The 19,086-nt window shown below is 42.9% G+C and overlaps 1 protein-coding gene across 5 annotated transcripts in view; it reads right to left on the bottom strand.

Moving 5' to 3' along the window:
- Nucleotides 1–1,076: 1,076 nt before the first annotated feature.
- RAB3B (RAB3B, member RAS oncogene family) overlaps nt 1,077–19,086 on the bottom strand; it is a 58,867-nt gene continuing 40,857 nt past the window's right edge. For all 5 annotated transcript variants that reach the window (XM_075424508.1, XM_075424510.1, XM_075424507.1 and 2 more), the window contains 3 exons: nt 14,827–14,945; nt 6,867–6,991; nt 1,077–3,305 (listed from right to left, as the gene is read on the bottom strand). In XM_075424508.1, the coding sequence (XP_075280623.1) occupies nt 3,118–3,305; nt 6,867–6,991; nt 14,827–14,945 (432 nt within the window). In that variant the 3' untranslated portion in view covers nt 1,077–3,117. The remainder of the gene's footprint in view (nt 3,306–6,866; nt 6,992–14,826; nt 14,946–19,086) is intronic.

Below are 19,086 nucleotides of genomic sequence, written 5' to 3'. Positions count from 1 at the left end.
ATACTGTTTTATCAACACTACTATCCTAGGCCACTGCCAGGCAAAGGGAAGGCTCTATACAAGACCCCATCAAGAATTTTGGGTTTGTCTTCTGTGCAAGCAAGTCTGTGATTTTCCTTGCCCTGACAAATTGTTGTCTCTCTTTCTGCCATTACCCGTTACAGGTTGATACGAGTAACAATTACTATTGACTCGCAGGCGGGCTGTGTGCCACTTAAGGCAAAAGGCTGTCTCTGTATTCACCGACAGCTTTTAATGCAAATATAAGATGATGAGATACATCTCTCTATTAATATATATTTTATGTGTCAGGTGCCTGTGATGATTTGATTTCTTGTTTGAAATAAACCCTGCAGGATTTCTACACCAAATACTAGGTTTCTCCACATATGCAGCATAGGGCAAGGTAGAATATTTAACTGTCTTTTCCAGTTCTTCAGCGTAGACTGCCATGTAGCTACTTACTGGCTTGGGCTGTAAAAACCAGTTCTGCCCATCCTAGCTTGAAGGGCCTGGAATGTACTTGTATTCTTCTTAAAACAAACAAACAAAAAACCCCAAAAACCTGTTTGACTTGAACACAATGAAATATAAGGATATATTGGGTAGAAAAAGGAAAGGTCTTTTTTAAGTAGGGAAAAAGAAAGTAAGTAAACCAAAAGAATTGAAATTCCATTTCTGCTGAATTAATTTTCTCTTACCATTGAGTTGCTGAGCTGAAAAATCATTATTTGCACAGAGGTACTCCATTATACCCGCACAGCTCAAAATCATCGCTCCCTGCTGTGGAAGTTTTTATTTCTTTTTGGTAGTTACACAAGTTTCCCTAAAACCTGCTTCTGCTACAATTCAAACCCTGCACTGCCCATTTATTGGCCAAATAATTCTTCTCTCACTCTGTTTTAAATCCGCATAGCGGTTCCTGATTGCCGGGCTCAAGGATCATGACCCTGTCGAAAAAGACCAATGTAGTTTGATGTATTTTAAAAGCATTAAAAAGATACCTTCTTCATACCCGCACACGATTGCCTAATCCGCTAGTCAGGCAGGTCACACAAGCTCTCTGGCCACACCCGGTGACTGCATTTCTCTTTATTTCGCAGTTTCAGGGGTTTAGATACAACAGCCACATTCCTAGCGCTGCACAAATCGCACTTCCAGTACTAGGTCACACACGCCCAAAAGAGGTCACAGTAAAGATCTCTGAAAGCAACATACAAACAAACGAAGGGATCAAGCCTTTCGCACAATGAGCTCAAACTACATCAATGTAGTTCCATTTTTCTCCAGAATACTGTGCTTTTTTCTTAGAAGTATTACACTTTGCAACATAACAGAACGAAATTACAAAAGCATTCGCTAGTGTCACGATCCAGCAAGTTACAGTGCAGTGGGCAGATACTCGACTCCAGTTTCTGGCATCAGAAAGTCTCCTTGGTCAGAGGAGTTCACAGGCCTAAGGTAAAGCCACAAAACTTTCCAGGATTTTCACCTTAAGACAGCAAACTCTCCGTATCCACCTAGTTTACATTTACAGACACAGTTTGCAGTCACTGTCGGGACCTGGGATGCACAAACAAGTGTGTGATCGTAAAGGCATACAGTGTACGTAATGGCACAGATTTGCAAAAGCAGTTCCTCCAGCTGTGTCGGAGAAATGCAAGCTCTGCGTGTGGCTAATGCACACACAGCCCCACACACAGATGTAGAATTTTCGTAATTTTAGAGATGCTGGAAGTATCAGAATATTTTTGATGTGAAGTATTGAAAATTGTTCCTCCCTTCAAAGAATGATGCAATGAAACACCCACAGAACAACTCTAACAGGATGTCTTTGCCATTTTTGACTTGCAGTTATGTTTTATTAATCAATCTTCCTTTTTTAGAATTATACTTTGTGGTTGAATCTGAAACCAGAAAAACTATCCCCACACATGCACCCATCTAGCACAAAACTAAAAAAAAACCACAACAAAACCCCAAAAAAACCCATCAACAGGATGCAGAAAGAAAAATCTGATAATATTGGCACTAATATTTGCCAGCACTCACGTTGTGGCTCCTGATATTTTTATCTTTCTGAGACAGCGCTGTTCCAAGCCTTACATGTCAGATTTTGCCTCCAACTAAGCACGCGGCAGCCACTTCCTCCGTCCCTTCGTCCCGCACCAGATCCAGCACCAAGCAGTTGATCAGAGCAGATCCCAACCCGCCGAGGTACAACTACTGGGTACAAGGGAAAAGCTGCGGGACAGTCGGCTCCCGGGCTTCTCGAACCAAACCCACCGGGACCGCAGGGCGCCGAACACAGCAACGCCGCCAGCCCTCTGCCAGCCGTCACCAGTGGCTGCGGGAAGCTCGCAGGTGAGGGCAGCCCCGGGAGGGGCTCTCGGTCCTTCGCCCGCGCCACCCAAGAGCACAGGGAAAGGCAGGTATGGCCACAAGGCCTTTTCCTCTTCTTCCTCCTCCTCCTCCCCTGCCTGGCAGCTTTGATTCCTCCATGGGTTCTTCCTCTGTTTAGAGGCTTGACACAAAATCCACCCTGCCTTCCGCTTTGCTCTCTGGAGGACCTCAGACTGCCAGAAACGCAGCGCTTTCTGCTCCATCATACAGAAAAACTGAGGTCTGTGTCTAGGGGACAGCAACAATGACTCAAAATACCTGGTGACTGATTTTTTTTTTCTAATGTAAAAAAAAGGCATATTTTTGCTTTTTAAGAGATTTTTATACCCAATTTCTTTTAGACCTGGTCCCTTCTGATTGGTTTTTATGTTTCCTGCTGTTCCTGACAGAAAAACCTCTTTCTGCAGTGGAGGAATTTATAATTAAAAATGCAGCATTCTCAGTGGAAATAACATTTGCAACACTATGCAATTATTTTTCTTCAGTGTAACTCACATTAACACTAGCTGCACTTACGATATTCAGTCAGATTCTTTTTTTTAAATTATCGGATGAGGAAATACATAATATTAACACTGCAGCACATTAAACAAACAGACAAGTTTCCTACAACAGAGACTTCTGCCTTTGGACTACATGATAATGCACCACCACAAATGAAAAGATCAAATTTAGTCAGGAAAGGAGAAGGACATTTCTCAGCGAGAAAGGTCACTAGCACGAACAATTCTGCTGCAGAGGGGCTGGGTTGTCTGTGAGTCGCATGCTCCTTCCGGAAGTGCCCCTGGAAGGGTCTGATTCTATACTCTCCGACATCTTTTCACAGATTATATCCACGAGACGCTCAAACACCTGCCTCACGTTGATGTTTTCTTTGGCACTAGCTTCAAAATAGTCAAAACCTGTGAGAAGTGGAAAAAAAAAATTCAGTAGAGACTGATGATATTGGAGATGGTTTTTAAAATACTAACCAGTTTTTCCAGAATTCACCTTAAGAAAACAAGACATTAGACAATTCTTAAGCTCAGTTGATTCCCACAATCTCAGAACAGTGAGCAGAAATACTACTAAAATTTATCAAGTATCAGTCAGAGTCAAAGGGATGAACAGACCCTTACCATCACCCTGGTAAACACAGATCTGACTGAACACAGGATAAGGAGGGGCTACCAGGGCTCCACGCACCCCTGCGCGGCATGGGCAGCCGCACTCTGCCAACCACTGCTGCGATCTGGCAAGAGCAGAGACCAGGAGGAGAAACAAGATCATGGTTGTTTTCCTTCTGCTGACCAACTTCTGCACTTGTGAGCAAAATGCTCCATGACTCTGGTCTTGGGTTTTTTTCCCATTCTTTGTCTGTTTAGATGGAAGGCTCTTCCAGGTGATTAATACTCACACAGCACACGTCACGACAGAGCACCTGTCCTGACAAAGGCCGTTCAGCACTGCTGAATTACAAATAGCGTTGTGTGCCTCCTACAGAGTAATTTCAGCATCCAGCTGCCAGGTCCGAGCTGCAGTGATGAGTACGGATTCTCAAACATTGACCCTTTCTGATTAAAAAAGCTCCAGCAAGGCTGGAGTTATGCCAAGGTGGGGACGGCACAGACAGCTACTCCTGCTGCCTCCCATTGACACCCCGTGTTACGCAAGAACCAGCCTTCTCACAGATGAGCCCGAACCCTGCCACAGCCAGCAGAAACGCGCTGAACTGTGAAACATTTATTTATCTTTCTAAACCCAGGGGCCTAAAAGGCCAACCATCACTTACTGTTGCTTCTTTTCTACCAGGTTATTATATCGCCAACAGCCAGAGCTCATGCACCACAGCGAGTTTATTTTGCAAATAAGCTATGTTCTGTTGTGCTTCATTTTTGGAGCATTCTGCATTGCATTAGTTTTCTCTGATTCTGCCACAAATGAAGGGAAAGATAAGTTGTCTTCACTGATTAGTCCGCCACTGCTGGTAAACTGAGTCACATTGACACGTGAGGTAGCCAGTAGGTATCTACCCAGTTCCAACACTTTTTAAAAATCATGGGGCAATGGGTGAAGTGATGGTGGAGGTGTTTGCCTCGTTACTAAATAAGGATGGCTATCCTGCATCAGATGAGGGTTCTGTCTGCCCCACTTGCTGTCTTTGACGATGATTAAAAATGTATATAAAGGCACAAGGAACCAGAGAACTGAACTCGGATATCTGTCAGTCCAACATTGGTTTAGCTTCTGCTGTGGCTGAATCTGTTTTGGTTTAGTTCACGTTCAGGCCAGTAACAGTTTCTCAGTCTGATGAGAAAATTATTTCAATGATGTTAATGTCGCTATACAAACTTACATAAACATGCTGAAGGATGACCTTTATGTGACTCATTACCATGAAAGCTAGCAGTTTAAGCAGTCCATAGTCAATTAAAGAGATTCCTCCCACCTAACACACAAAGTAATTTCAGGTAATGCTAACACATTAGCACAATTAATACAAGGAAAAACTGACTGATAAAACCAGATACATTTTTCAGCCCTTTTAAAAAGAGCATTTAGTAGAAGAGGCAGGCTGGGACGGCACTTTCCAAAGGCATGGTTAGCTCTTGTTTCGCTCTGCTCTGCTCTGGGGTGTGTTTCTCCAGGGTGAGCTGGACAAGCGCAATGACGGGTCAGGGGATTCTTCAGCAGAACCACTGCCTACTGATGGAGTCAGTTGCTATGGTAACTCTGTGCACACCTGTGTTTTGAAGTGTCCCACATGTAAAGGATTCAGATTCTAGGTGCCAAGTTTGTATTTAAACAAACAGATGAATTTTGGGGAGACAAAAACCATTATAAGTCCAAATAGGAGTGGGAGTTCCAGTAAAACTCTCTATTTGCTGTTACATTGTTCTGGATAAATTTTCAACTACCAACAGTGTAATTACTCTCAGAAAATACGTGGTTCTGCTTGCGTTCACAATGGTTTTGAGAGTCTGCAAGCCAGGAATCGAGTTTATTCACATTCCTATTTTCAAAAGAAAATCAGATTCTGATGTGTAAAAAAGAGCCCATAACTGATTTTGCAAACTAACCATGTCTTTGTTTGCTTTGCTAGTCCTACATGTAAAGAATTATTATGACAATAATAATAATGATGGGAAATTAGAGGGTTTAGTTTGGTATTTGCTCATTATCTGTTTATGATGGCAGTGCGTCAAGGCTCCAGTCATGAACGGGGACCCCTTTGTGCTTAGCACGTGCAGAATTCACACTTCAAGGCTCTAAACCCTGCAGGCCTTTGCAGACATGCTTATTCTTTTTGCACATGAAACATGAAAAAAAATAATCTAATTGCTCTTAAGTCTTCGGGAACAGTGACCATATTTTTGTTTATATCACACAGGTCCCTATCACTTTATACTTACCTATGAGCAGGTTTTCTATACCTTCCTTTCATTAAAAAAACCCAAACCAACAATAACATACCCCCAACTAATAAATACGCATTATCTAAGATTTAACCACAACTGGCAATTTGCTCAAGGTCACACTTTAAACTACAATGATGTATGCAGTGTGTACTGGAACTCCAGTACCCCCTGTGTAACAATGTATTATGCACCCTCCAATTACTGCTTAAGAACTGAAGACAGCATAGGATTTTATAAACTGGGGATCACGGCAATTCCTTTGGGTCTGGTAGGAATCTCTGCTCTTACAAGATAAACAAATACTTACGGTGTGCCCACCGTAAGGGTCTCCACTGTTAAATGAATTAAATTTTAACGGGATTTACTTGCCACTAAGAATTCTTTAAGAGAAGATGACAGTATAGTCAAATCTTAACACAGAAGCCCTGATTCCATATTAAAATGATCAGATATGCTATAATACATAAAGAAAAATGATACATAAAGGAGAAATTAGGATGAGTTTATTTTGCTGTTCATTCTAAAATGTTCATTGCAATCCCAGCTCCCTCTCAACAGAACTGTTAGCTTTTTCTATCCCACATCAATAACACAATGTCATTTCCCTACCTGGATAGAGGAGCCTGGTACATTTTTAAAATATATTTTACTCAACTCTACAATTCTGACGTATAAAACTCTTTTTTCATTATTTGCCAAAAAAAATAATCTACAAAAATCAATGTTTGCCTTCTGAAAATGACTATATGGTACTTAGAGACTTGGAGACAGAATTATGTTTATGAAAACTTTTTCCTCTTTTCATTCTGCCGAGCTAATAAAAGCTGTTCTCTCCAGCCAAACTTTATCTTCCTTACATCCTTAGATATTAGCTTTACAGATACAGCAACACTACAAGAAGGTAATGTTCAGCACTAATCAAGTGAAGTATGGACCTAAAATATATCATGCTTCTTAGCTGTGATACCGTTGTTGAAGTATTACTGCTGGAAGGACTTCCTATCGTACAAACACAGTATAAAGAAGCACAGGAAAAAAAGTAGAAAGAAAAACTTCGACATGTACCCAGCTGATCCGCCAGATGTTTCCCCTTCTCCACAGGAACGGTTCTTTCATCCTCCATATCACATTTGTTTCCGACCAGGATCACTTGCGCGTTGTCCCATGAGTAAGTCTTGATTTGTGTGGCCCTACAGCAGGTCAGAAAAGATTGTCATGTTCCATCAGCTGTGCCAAAATACAATCACACAGTAAGCATGGAAACAAGTACCGTTAATGATAACATCAATGTCTCAAGACTGTGTGTTAGTTAAAAGACAAATGACCAAGCTTACACATAAAGCAAGAATGCAGCCTATATAATTTATAGCACCATCTATTTTACTGCTCCTTAAGTTTGTGAGACAATGAAGTTTCTTGTTAAGACTTTGCAAGTGTTTTAAAGATCATGAGATCCAGACAAAAAGCTGAACTGAATAATTTTTGAAGTCTAGGGACCAAAAAGCATTCTTCTAAAGCTTATTCTCTTTCAGCTGTAATCTGTCAATTACACCTCTTAAGGATATTGTGCCTATAGAGCAAGCCATACCACAGATACACATAACAACAATTATTCAGAACAGGCAAAAAAAGATGCTCATTTGCTGCAGCACATTCACTGCAGAGTGTTTTTAGTAACAACATAAGAAATTGTGTTTTGAGAGTCAAACAGATGGAAGCATCAAGTCATCTTTGCTTGAACAGGAAAACTACTTCACAGAGACTGAAAATGGCACAGAATCATGGAAAGAACCTCTGAAGAGAAACAGAAATTTACCAAATCGGGAAGATACGGGATCAAGCTAAGGCTCTGTGAGCCAATATTGGAACCCAGCAGGATGAAGTGATACCTAAGGCAGGACACAGCAGGTGCAATGACAGATGGCAAGTGTCAGACAAATGCTGACTTCAATGACAGAGGCATCAAGTGCATGGGAGCTTAAGCAGGAGCACTGGGATGAACTTAACAGCCTCTAAAACTCTCTGTGGCTCATGTGCTGGAACTGGAGCGGAGCTAGCTGTGGACCCCAGGAGCCTGACCTTATATTTGGCCTCTTTACAGTTTTTCTGTGACAAAACAGAAGATTTTTTTTTATTATTTTTTTTTTTTATCCTGAGAAGCCAATCCTTTCGCACCATCCTTGGCGAGGTGTCACAGAGCCAGAAACAGAACAGTATTAGCTTGGTAACATTCATTTTCATCCATTTTTTCCAGAGTGGCCCAACTTATTTTATCTTCACCAAGTCAGCGCTATCTTTTACGACTCCCTCCTTCCCAAAGGTAATTAGGCTGCTCAGCCAGAAGTGACACACTCCTCCCCTCCTCCAGTCCCTCACCCACCTTCCCACTCTTTGTCCCTGCTCTCCATCCCTCCATACAGGACGCCTCAGTTTCAGACAAACCTGCCATTTCGCAGGGGAGCCAGGAGTCCCCTCAGATTTTACTTCTGTTTAGTTTGCTTCAACTCCCTTAACAATGAAGCACTTGATCTTTTCTCTTCTGAATTAGCAGCAGCCTCCAGCTCTGATCTACTCATGATAATTTTTAATCAGTTTGAGTTGCTTACTTGCCTTTTTCATGGTAAGCAGACAATCATGTTACTCCACAGATGTCTATGAAAAAAGGTCATTTCACTGTGCAGCTTGCCTTTAGCAGCAGCCGGTTTGGATTGCACTGGAAAACATAAACCTGAACGAAGCCCAGTGCACAAGCCCAGACCCATACTGCAACAGGCAACAATCATCAAGGACTTTCTGCAGTGAAACTTCTCACTCTTGTTAGTGTCCTCCTGGAAAGGCACTCAATCCAATCCTGATTTTGGCTCCTCCACTTTCACCCTTCTGAGTGCCTCCATTTAGAAAAGCCCTGTGAGAGCTAATATGAGCCTGTGATGAGTTTATGCGGTACTCTGGGGTTTCTCAAGGATCGCCACAGCAAGGGATGACCTCAGAAATCCACCAAAGCCCAGGTGGATGAAGTCTCCCCAGTCTCCCTCTACAAGCAATAGAGAGAAAGTAACTCTGTCCAGGTTCTATTTAAAACACCTATAACCAGGCTCCTCTTCCAACTCCCACTCCTCTCGCTGGATTCATTTCAGCCCCTGGGGGGGGTCATATGAGGACACAGTGCCAAATCATAGCTATTTAAACATAATTACTTAGAAAATGAAAAAGAAGAAAAAAGCATGAAGGGTCTCCCACAGAAACGCATCCTACTCCTTGTTCTGCACAAGTCAGTGAAAATCCTCTCTTGCAGAACACTGGCATTTACACTTATTAGGAATAACGGTCAGGGCAGTCCAGTATACACACTGGGAAAATATATTTCTGTGACACAGTAACAATGCTGTGCCTTATTTGTGCTGAATTCCCCAAACTGATGATAAAGCACGGTTTTTATGCTTCATGCTTAGAAGAAAAATAAATCTCAGGTTCACAGTTACATGGACATATCAACAGCCTAATTTGGAGACCAGCCTTAAAGATAAATAAAGCTGATGATTGGTGAACACAGTGTCACTTACATCTAAGTTAAATTTGACCTTTTTTTTCTTCTCTTCTATGAAATTGTCTAGATTGTCCAAAGCAGAGTTTCCATAATATTTTCTATTTACTTTACAGTATCAAATGCTGAGTATGTTCTAGTTTCAGTAGAGTTTCAAATGAGATATAAACCACTGATTTATCTACACACAAAGCTATCGAGCCCATATCAAATAATAACTGTCAAAGAAGCCTACAGAAAAAATCTAGAAACTGAGCTGAAAGCGATGAAAACTCATTTAACCCGTTAACTCACCCTACAGGAAATAAGTCTTATTATTTAAACAAAATAATTAGTTATTTTCCAGTACCAGGTAAAATCCATCTTTGCTTTTGCCCATTTATGCTTTTTCTTCTAAAATAACCTGACTGTACTCTTGCCACACCGCAGTAAGGAAAATCACTCAGGCTTAATCTTTTAAGGCTTCTCATACAACCTGCTGTACCTTTCCCAGCGAAGGAACAAGAGAACAGGTCATGTTCTAGATATTCCCAAATTTGTGTTAATTTAAATTTAAATTGTGTATCTTACTTTTTCTCAGCTACTTTAAGATATTTATCATTAATTAGCGTGATTCATGTGAATGAAGGAAAGACTGTACCTCACATTCATAAACTACCCTGAGAGCTTGTCTGAATACCTGATACACAGCCACGATCCTCCTCACTCAGGAGGAAGGTTTAGGAGAAGTATTTCTGGAGTGCACAAAGCAAACCAGAATCCTCTTTAGGACATCCTCCCATAAGAAGGGTGCAGCAAAAAGGTCACCCAAGGAAGAAATCCTAAGGCAGACTGGAACAGATATTCTCATTTCCCTGCGGGCAGGTGAGGCCAGGTCAGGAGGCTGTTAAAACAGTCACATGCCAATGAGCCAGAGACGAGAGGTAAATTGCACCGTACACACATGGGAGGCAGTTTGAGAGGGGATGTTGGAGCTTCGTGAACAGACTTGGAAAATAGCACGGCTAGTGGGCACAACCGGCTGTGGCAATTTCCCAGCTAGAGGGAGGATATCAGCTCCAAGATGCTGGAGAGGTCTAGAAGGGAAAAGACTTCTCTCTGATGGAGAGCTGACTTTGCACAAGGCTACCTTCCCACAATTTCAGTGTAATTATGAAGATGAGTTTTGAGATCTATGCACACCCCTATGAGCTCAACAGAAGGTAAGAGTTTGTCATGGGCGAGAGCTTACTTGGCGTGCTAGGTCCCTGGTTCAGCTGTTTGTTCATGCTTTTGGCTTGTTTTCTGTAGGAAACTCTGCAGGAAGAGACGGTACAAGAGAAAGCAGTGAGATGGGCTAAGACTCATGTTGACAGCCTGCTTACGCAGCATCTTACAAACCAGAATCACTAAATAGCAACGGGCTGGGCACCAGCAAGAAGGAACAAGCTTTAGACTGGACAATGTCCTACTGTAAAACACATAGATGACTACTGTACACAACTTGACCCATTCCAAGGTTTTGTGAATGGGTACGATTTTAGGATCCAGGAACTATGTTTAGGTGGGAAATTCTTACCAGCCACTGAGAATGGACTGGGATGGGCAGCAGTGAAAAGTTAGCAGAAGGGGCATCACTTCATATTTTATTTGCTGACAATTTTCTTGAGGTATCCTCCTAAGTTGGATTGTATTTGCTTTATGAACCCAGTCCCATGATCACATGGCAGGTGGCTTACTCATCTTTTTATGCCAGAAAAACACTCAAATTTCATCCACACATGCTATTTTAGAAGTAACTGGAAACGTTAACAGGTTCCTTACTGGATTTAATTCACATTAACTGAGTACTGCTGAGTTATTCTCAATGTCTAAAACGTCAGCCGATCTGCTGCATCATGCTGCATCTATGGCAAAATATTCACCTTAGTGTTCTTTATTTACTGTAGCTGGACACTGAAGAATGCATCACTAGCCAGCTAGGACAGCAGGACACTTAAAAGAGGGACAGGATGTGCAGGATTAATTGCTGTAATTTCCGGAAACTTGCAGGATGTAAGAAGACCTGGGATGAGCTTTGCAGTTAGCTTTTGCATATATGTTAGGTGGATGCCCCGTTTAATTGCAGTGAGGGTTGAAGCATGGTCTTAGAACCAGCGTGGTTTGTTGTAGACTCACCTAAACCTCTGCAAGCAGAGAGGCAACTCACGTATGGGGCCATACGTGTTCCTTGCAAGGTGAAAAGCAGCTTGCAACTTTGCCATTTCCTGGGAAGATAGGAGCAACACTACTGAGGGTAACAGTGTCAATAGTGCAGAAGAGGGGGTTCAGGCACTTGTCCTCTGATCAGACCATCTCATGTCCCAAACACTCTGGGTCCAGCCCTCTCACTCCTGGGCACAGCAGGTGGAGCAGCAGGACTGTCCTGTCCATGTGTGATGGACAAGAGCAGGCAGGGCTGAGCATCAGGGGCATGCTGCTGACTTCGAAGCCTGTGCAGCTTCCCAGTTGCTGCCACTCCATCCTCCCACCAGCACCAAACAGCAGCACTGCAGGACTGCCAGGGCTCTGTTTTTATCATTAGGCATGCTGCTGCTGGCTCGGACTTGACCTGAAGAAGGGACTAGGCTCATGGAGATAAAGGCTCCAAGCTAAAAGAGCACAAGTCGTAGGCACCTTAATTTTCCAGGGAGAGTACAGTTCCTGACTGAAGACCAAATTCAGTATAATGCTTTTTGAAGCATATCACCCAGCATGGTGACAAAGCCCCAGAAATCCTACTTATTTGCTATGCTAGCAGACAGCAGGGGCTGATACAGCAGCACCAGGCAGAAGCTTTTGTTTCCATTTCTTGTCCCTTCGGAAGTTATTTTGCAGACTGTGAAAAACCACCTCTTAGCTGCATCTCCACTAGAGGACTCTGCTGGCACAGCAATGCCGGCTTTGTTACAGTCCTCATCTCCTCTCCGGTGGACAAGCTTCAGAGAGAAATGAAAAGGGCTACCACAGGCCGATTTTATCTGCCCCACTACGTCGTTTGGGCTCAGAATCTTAAAACTGGGTGGAAAGATTCCTGACATACAGAGCAAAAATAAACTGACCGTTCACGTCTGTCCTTTGGCTGACAAAGTGCTCTTAGCAAAGACACTCATGCAACCCTCGTGGCACAGGAGGACCTGAAGTCAAATACAGAAAGCTGACCTTTCCTAATTCTTACTCTTGCACCACTGCCTTTGATGGAACAGATTTTAGACCACTTCCAATACAAAGCTTCAGGTTAAGGTTCACCTGTAAAAACTTTAAAATAGTAGCAGCTCAGAGACTGAGATTTGATATTTTTTGGCTAAGTTAAGACTGGTAAGTAAAACTTACTAGAGCGGAACCAACAGACAGGTAGATGAACTGTGTCATCACACATACCTTGTTTCATTAGGGAACCAAGCTGAAAATATTTATAGTTTAGTGAAAGATATCGCCCTAGCTCACATGACTGCACTCCTACGAGAAAAAAAATCCCTGTGCAGACACTTACAGAAAAAGCTTCATCTGAGCTTGGTGGAGGGTGAGCCACATGGAGGAACCTGTTTTTGGCAAAATCTTTGGGTTTGGGTTTCTAGCTAAAAGTTATTCCTCTGTCATTAGCTGGTGAAAGACAGCTCAGGGAAGGTGCTGCGGTTCATCTGCTGCAGCATGGTGTCATGATACTGGAGATGGGGTGAAAGCGGGGACTGTGTCTTTAGATGTGATGATCATGACCAATGGCTTCAGTGTACAGCAAGAACAAATAATGGGCAGCCTTGGAAGAAGGCCAGGTTACTAGAAACAACAAACCATGTTGTTGCAGCTATTGAATTACAACCTATATTAGGGGATATAGAAAAAGCCAGACTGAGCTGGACGCGAAGAGCCAGTGCCATAGCCAACATGTGTCACATGCTCCCAGTAGGTCACTGAGATCATTGCAAATCAATCTACCAGACTTGGGACATTACATGAACCACTGCATTGCCTTTTTTTCCACGCTGACCATACCTCTCTGCAGTATACAGCAACAGGGTAGCAAGCAGAAATGACTGCAAGACATTTGAGAGGAGCCACAGGGGTACCACTTGTGAGGGTAAACACGGCCTTTCCCAATGCCCTGTACTTCCTACACAAAGTCTGGTGTCCCTCTGAGGGGATGCCATATCCAGACGTGGGCTCCAGCAGCAGGGTCCAGCCTTCTGCTTATCTGTCCTGTGCCTGTGGCTGCTGCCTCACAGCAGCAGCTCAGATGTTTTCACACCAGGCACTGTGCTGTGTCCCTGCTGAGGAAACACCTCTCATCAGCAGCCACCGAGGGGGCTGCGGGTACTGCCCATGGCCACAGCAACCACACGTGCTCTGGCTCTTCTGGGAAGACCACAACTCTTCCTGCTCTGTACATCTGCTTGTCTGGAAGGCCGGAGAGCAGGAAGAAGGTCTGGGCCACAGCTCCGCTTCCAAAATCAGATGGCAGTGTGGGGTGAGACAGGACATTTCTTCCCGAGGAAGAAGACGGGTGGCACGAGCTACAAGCAGAGCCTCCAGGTGGGGAAGCACACACCAAAACGTGGGGGGACAAGCCTGGGTACCAATGCAGCTATGATACTGCCATGGAATTTTTAAAGTGACTGACCTGGTGCTTTCCTTTTTCACTGTAAGCCAAAAATATTTCCAGGCTTTTAGTCACTAGAAAGTCCAGAAATTGTTTGCTGGTGTTTCTGCATTTGTACTGAACTCACTGGAGCCAGAGGAGCTGATAACAGCTGAGAGTCTGTTCCTATCTAGTCTTAGGGCTAAGGCCCACCCTTCCCATCTAATCGGTAGCTCCTTCTCCCCACCCCACCATTCCACACTCAGCACTGCCTCGCAAAGTTGGTCAAGCGCTTGCTGTACTCAGTGGTAACAGACAGGCCCCTTCCAAGGGCTATGCTTGCCTTCTGTCCTAGACCTTGCTCTTCCTCCTCTTATTGCTACCCATTTAAACCTTTTTAATTACCTCAAGTTAGGCAAGGTGAATACTGTTCCATGTGTCTACACATGAACGTTCCAAAATACCACCACTTTTTAAGGTAGCTTGGAAAGATTTAGCCTTACTAGATTTTAAATGGGTTTTGACTCGAACAACCACTGTTAAACCGGATTGTTTTAGCAACATAACCAGAAACCTCATAAGCCCAAATAATGCATTAAAGGATTCAATTCTTTACAATAAATTAGAACTTATAAAAGCAACAACTGCTATAGTATGCTACTGTATTTGAAATATAACTTTTTCTTTAAAGTGAAGCTGTAGAACTTTTTCTAAGGAGAGTTTAAGAAACAAATTACTTATCCCAGAGTTTAGATGAAGAGGAAGGAATACGGTGATGCAAAGCACTGTGGAGGGTGGGATGTCTAATATTCTCAACAAACAATTATGAGGAGAGAATTGGCCAAAAATCAAACCCCAAAAACCAAACCACCAACAAAATTTCATACCAGTCCTGCACTGCATTGAAGGAGTCTTCACTAGTGATATCATACATGAGGATGAAGCCCATGGCTCCTCGGTAGTAGGCTGTAGTGATGGTCCTGTATCTTTCTTGTCCAGCTGTATCCTGGGACAGAAATGAATATTTAGGCTTTAAGACTTCAATTCTCAGAAACAGGAGTTGTAGTTAGGTCCTGTATCTAAAATAATGCAACCACTTTTTGTTATTATATATTTTAAAATTCTCATTTGCTCCCAACTGAAATGAACTATACTTACATTTTAGCACTAATTGGGCTTTTGCATCAACTATGATTTGTTAAATGCATTTTGACACATGTACTATTAAAAAAATACCAAAGATGTCAACCCTTTAATTGCTCTTCTCTGCCTCAGCCCCAATGCAATAATTAAATGTTAGCAGAGTTCACTGAAAGCTGACGCTTCAAAGCAGAGGCAATAGAAAACAGTCGAGGACTGTACCAGGCAAAAGACATTTATGTGTTGCAATTTAGCATCACGGTCAGGAAAATGTCCTTGAGATAGCTGCTGCAGGTGACTCGCTTCTTACCTGAGGCTAGAGACAACAATTTAAGACTTGATGCAATGAAAATCATTCTACAAAGTTAATTTAATGTGGAATATCCCAATCATGATGTCCGAGGTGCACGTACTAATTCAAGATTTACTAATCCTCTTCTGTTGGTTCAGCTTGATTCTCTTTACCTGTAGAGTGCTGTAGGATACCTCTACCTGCAATTATTTCTGTGTTCAGCCTGGCAGCACAAAGGTGAAACTCTGGCATATACAACAGAACAATTTCAAAAGACTTGTGACAGCTAGAAAACGTCAACTATCCAACGACATTTATGCCTCACATTTTGGGGGCCTGCTGCTGAGTATTTCTACATCAGATCACCAGTTCTGCAACCAATCCATTCCCTCTGGACCTGCCTAGTGAACCAAGGAGAGAAGTCATGCGCTTACTGTATCTCTTGTTCAGGAGGTATCTATCATTTGAACAAACATACTTCATCCATCTTTTGGCAAATGGCAACTCTTGAAACAGCTGCAGGGAGGTAAAAGGCCTTATCTTCAAAGCACACGTTCAGCGTAATGTGTTGACTGCTAGTTATTCTTCTGGGTCAGCAGTTCTGAAATGAATGGTCTTTTAGTCCTCCAAAGCTCACGCTTAAGAAAGTATTTACTGCCACCGGTTTAAAATGTGATTAAAGTTTCTCTTCTCTAGAGAAAAAGACCCTAAAGAACTTACCACTCATATAGCCAGTTGGAAAAGTAAAATAAATCCATGTAGAGCACTCTTGCATGAGTACAGTGCCAGCTTCTGATCAGACACAGCACATCACCACAACCCCAGAAAACACACAAGGTGCAGTAGGTGGGAAACTCCTCAGCTTTAAAATCCTTCTGTCCATTGTTCCCACACATGCAGCTTTGGCTTTGCTGCATGCAGAAGACAGTGTTGGCTCCTCCAGAACACATGCTAGCCAGTCTATGACAGGGGAAAACATCAATGATCGCCTGTTGTTCTGCACCAGAACATCACAGAGGCTCTCAGTAGGAGGAAAGCGCTCGTAAATAAGCTCCCTGCAGCTTACATAAAATGCCCTGCCTATTGCACTAGCATGAGACTATCTACAGCTGTAACACACTGCAAATTTCCCAGTGAAGAGATTATGCAGCAGGAATCTTGCTGTTTCTCCACCATACTTCTGGAAAAAGAAGGGATTTTTCCCTGAAGCTTGTGCATTTATATCAAGACAGGGTACTCCACTGGCCGATCATGGCAAGGCATTGCACACTGACTGAGGAAGAGTCCTCCTGTTCTCTCCTGACAACAAGTACCAGCATGATGTGGACAGCATCTTGCAGCCCAAGTTACCATTTCTTCTCCTGCCATTGATAAATCTGTCACAGAGCACTCTCATATTCACTGACACCGCATTTTTGCTTAGCTGCTGAACAGCTAAACCAGCCGTGCCAGATAGATCCTGACTGTACTTCTTCAAGTAGGAAAGGTCTCAGCAGAAACAGCATCATCCTGTTTATTCAGAGAAATGATAGTTGCTTTATTTTAGCCCAATCTCCTAAGGACATGAGGCTTATTAAATCGTAAGTCTCCACACATGCATGTGTATATGCTCATTACAACTCTACTGGCTTTTGATCAAATTTGACTGACGGGAAATGCTCTCAAAGGCACACGCTTACAAATGTCACAAAAATAGTTGGTGAGGTGAAGAAGAGAGACCTTAAGCATACCTTAGCCGGGGAAAAAAGCTTAAGTGCCGTACTGAACTTTTTCCGACACCAAAGGATCCACAGGGGAGAGGCTTTCTTCATGCCTCATTAGAAGACAGACCTAAATCAGTATTAGTAACTTCTCAGATCCTGCAACCAACAAAAAGAAATAAATCCCTAGGAAGTTGGGCTTCTTCAGTTCTCACGCTCACAGCATTCTTGTTTTACACCTGCATTTCCAGGTTCTTCTACCTCCTAAATCTCACCTATTTTCCACTCTGTGTTTAACTAGCGCTCATTTTGGCTTAGGGCACAAGGCTATGACCAGGCAGTAAGCAACTGCAAGACACATTGTCTAGCTACACACAGAATAATTTGGAAATAAATCAAATTTGACAATAGCTCGGAGCAAGGAGTTAGCTCTGAGGATGTACATCCAGGCTGTCCTGGGAAGCAGCCCCAAGGGACTCTGAGGGTGGCTTCCAAAACCTGCCCTGGTACTACCTCAGTGCCTCAGCTCAATGAGGAACTGGGCTCAGCCCACAGAGTTCATCTGTGTTAAAGGGAAATTGTAATATTGCCTGAAAGCTCTGAAATTGTTGATTTCAGTATTCCGCCTACGAACCCCCTGTGTGTGTGGGTGGGCCCCAATTTATACGTTAGCGAGAGACAGGGATATGCCTGCAGGAGGTACAGAACCCCAAAAGGCTACATGCATTTGCCTTAGTCATAACCTGTTCTCTGGTGGACAACACACTTACCTCATTATGAAGGCAATTTGCATATTCATTAGTATATACTTAGGAGCCTGCCTTCACAGGTTATCAAAGTGGGGGGGTCGGGGGTGGGGTGGGGAAGGCATCCTGTATTTCATGGTATGTAAAGTTTATTCATAATCTTTCCCTGGCAGCCATGTGGTACAACGCAGAGCTGCAATTCATCTCGACATGAGTCACTGATGGAGTCCTCACTCTGTTTTACTGTACAGGTACAGAGTATGTCATCTCCCTTTAAAGGTTTTTAGTTGCATTTCTCCAAATCCATTTGAATCTTTGTAATATCACCTTGAAGTGATTTTTTTTTCCCCGCAGGTTATGTTGGCTTCTTAGACAGCTATAAACTGGCTTAATTTTCTTGACTCACATCATGTTTTATGCTAGCTTCAGTGAACACCCTGTCCCCCTGATACTTCAACATAAATAAAATAAAACACTGCAAAATCTGAGCTCAGTTTCTTCAGCATTTAGAGTAGCTGCCCTTACAGCAGTTTAAAACACCACAAACCTTAGGTAATGAGGCATTTCAGTTTTTTATGTGCAAGACATTTATCTAATGAAGAAGAAAATAACTGACACAGATTGCTCCCCTCCCGCCCATTCCTCAAGTTGTTTGCAAGATTTCCAGGTAGACCATAAACTCATTAGAAGCAGATGAGGCACAGGCAGGGATCAGCAGAAACCCAGTGTAGCTCTAATTAACAGTCTAGCAAGTGCCTAGGAAGAACAGCCTGAGTCTTCAGCATCCAGAAGCCTGCTTGGCTGTCCCTGGGGAGGAATCGGAGAGCTTGGTTGTAACCAAGCACAGAAGGGTCTCTGTGAGTTCTGTTCACACTAAGGTGCTAACTGCTCTGTTCTTATGTAGCTTACATGTGTACTTGTCCTAGATACAAACAATTAAATCCCCCCCCAGACCATTAGTTGGTAGCTTGAAACAAAAATTAGAAGGTTTTGCATTAATGAACAATCAAAATTCAGTGTTTATCAGAGGAGAAAAAGACCCAAATGCATTTGCATTATGTGCAGATGCCCTCTACTCACAAGATCCATGACCTAAACATTCACAATAGGAGCACAACCAGCTTTTTTTAAATCTGCTTGGCTGTCTTGGCAGAAACAGCAAGGTACTTACACAGGAAACGTATCTGAGTTTTTAAATCATGACAGATACTCTTTGCTGCAGGTCTGAAAAATCAGAATCCCCGATTCTGAACCACCGTTCTTCCAGTG

Source organism: Opisthocomus hoazin, chromosome 6 (genome assembly GCF_030867145.1).
Source record: "Opisthocomus hoazin isolate bOpiHoa1 chromosome 6, bOpiHoa1.hap1, whole genome shotgun sequence".
NCBI lineage: Eukaryota > Metazoa > Chordata > Aves > Opisthocomiformes > Opisthocomidae > Opisthocomus > Opisthocomus hoazin.
This window is presented reverse-complemented; position numbering and strand designations above follow the sequence as displayed.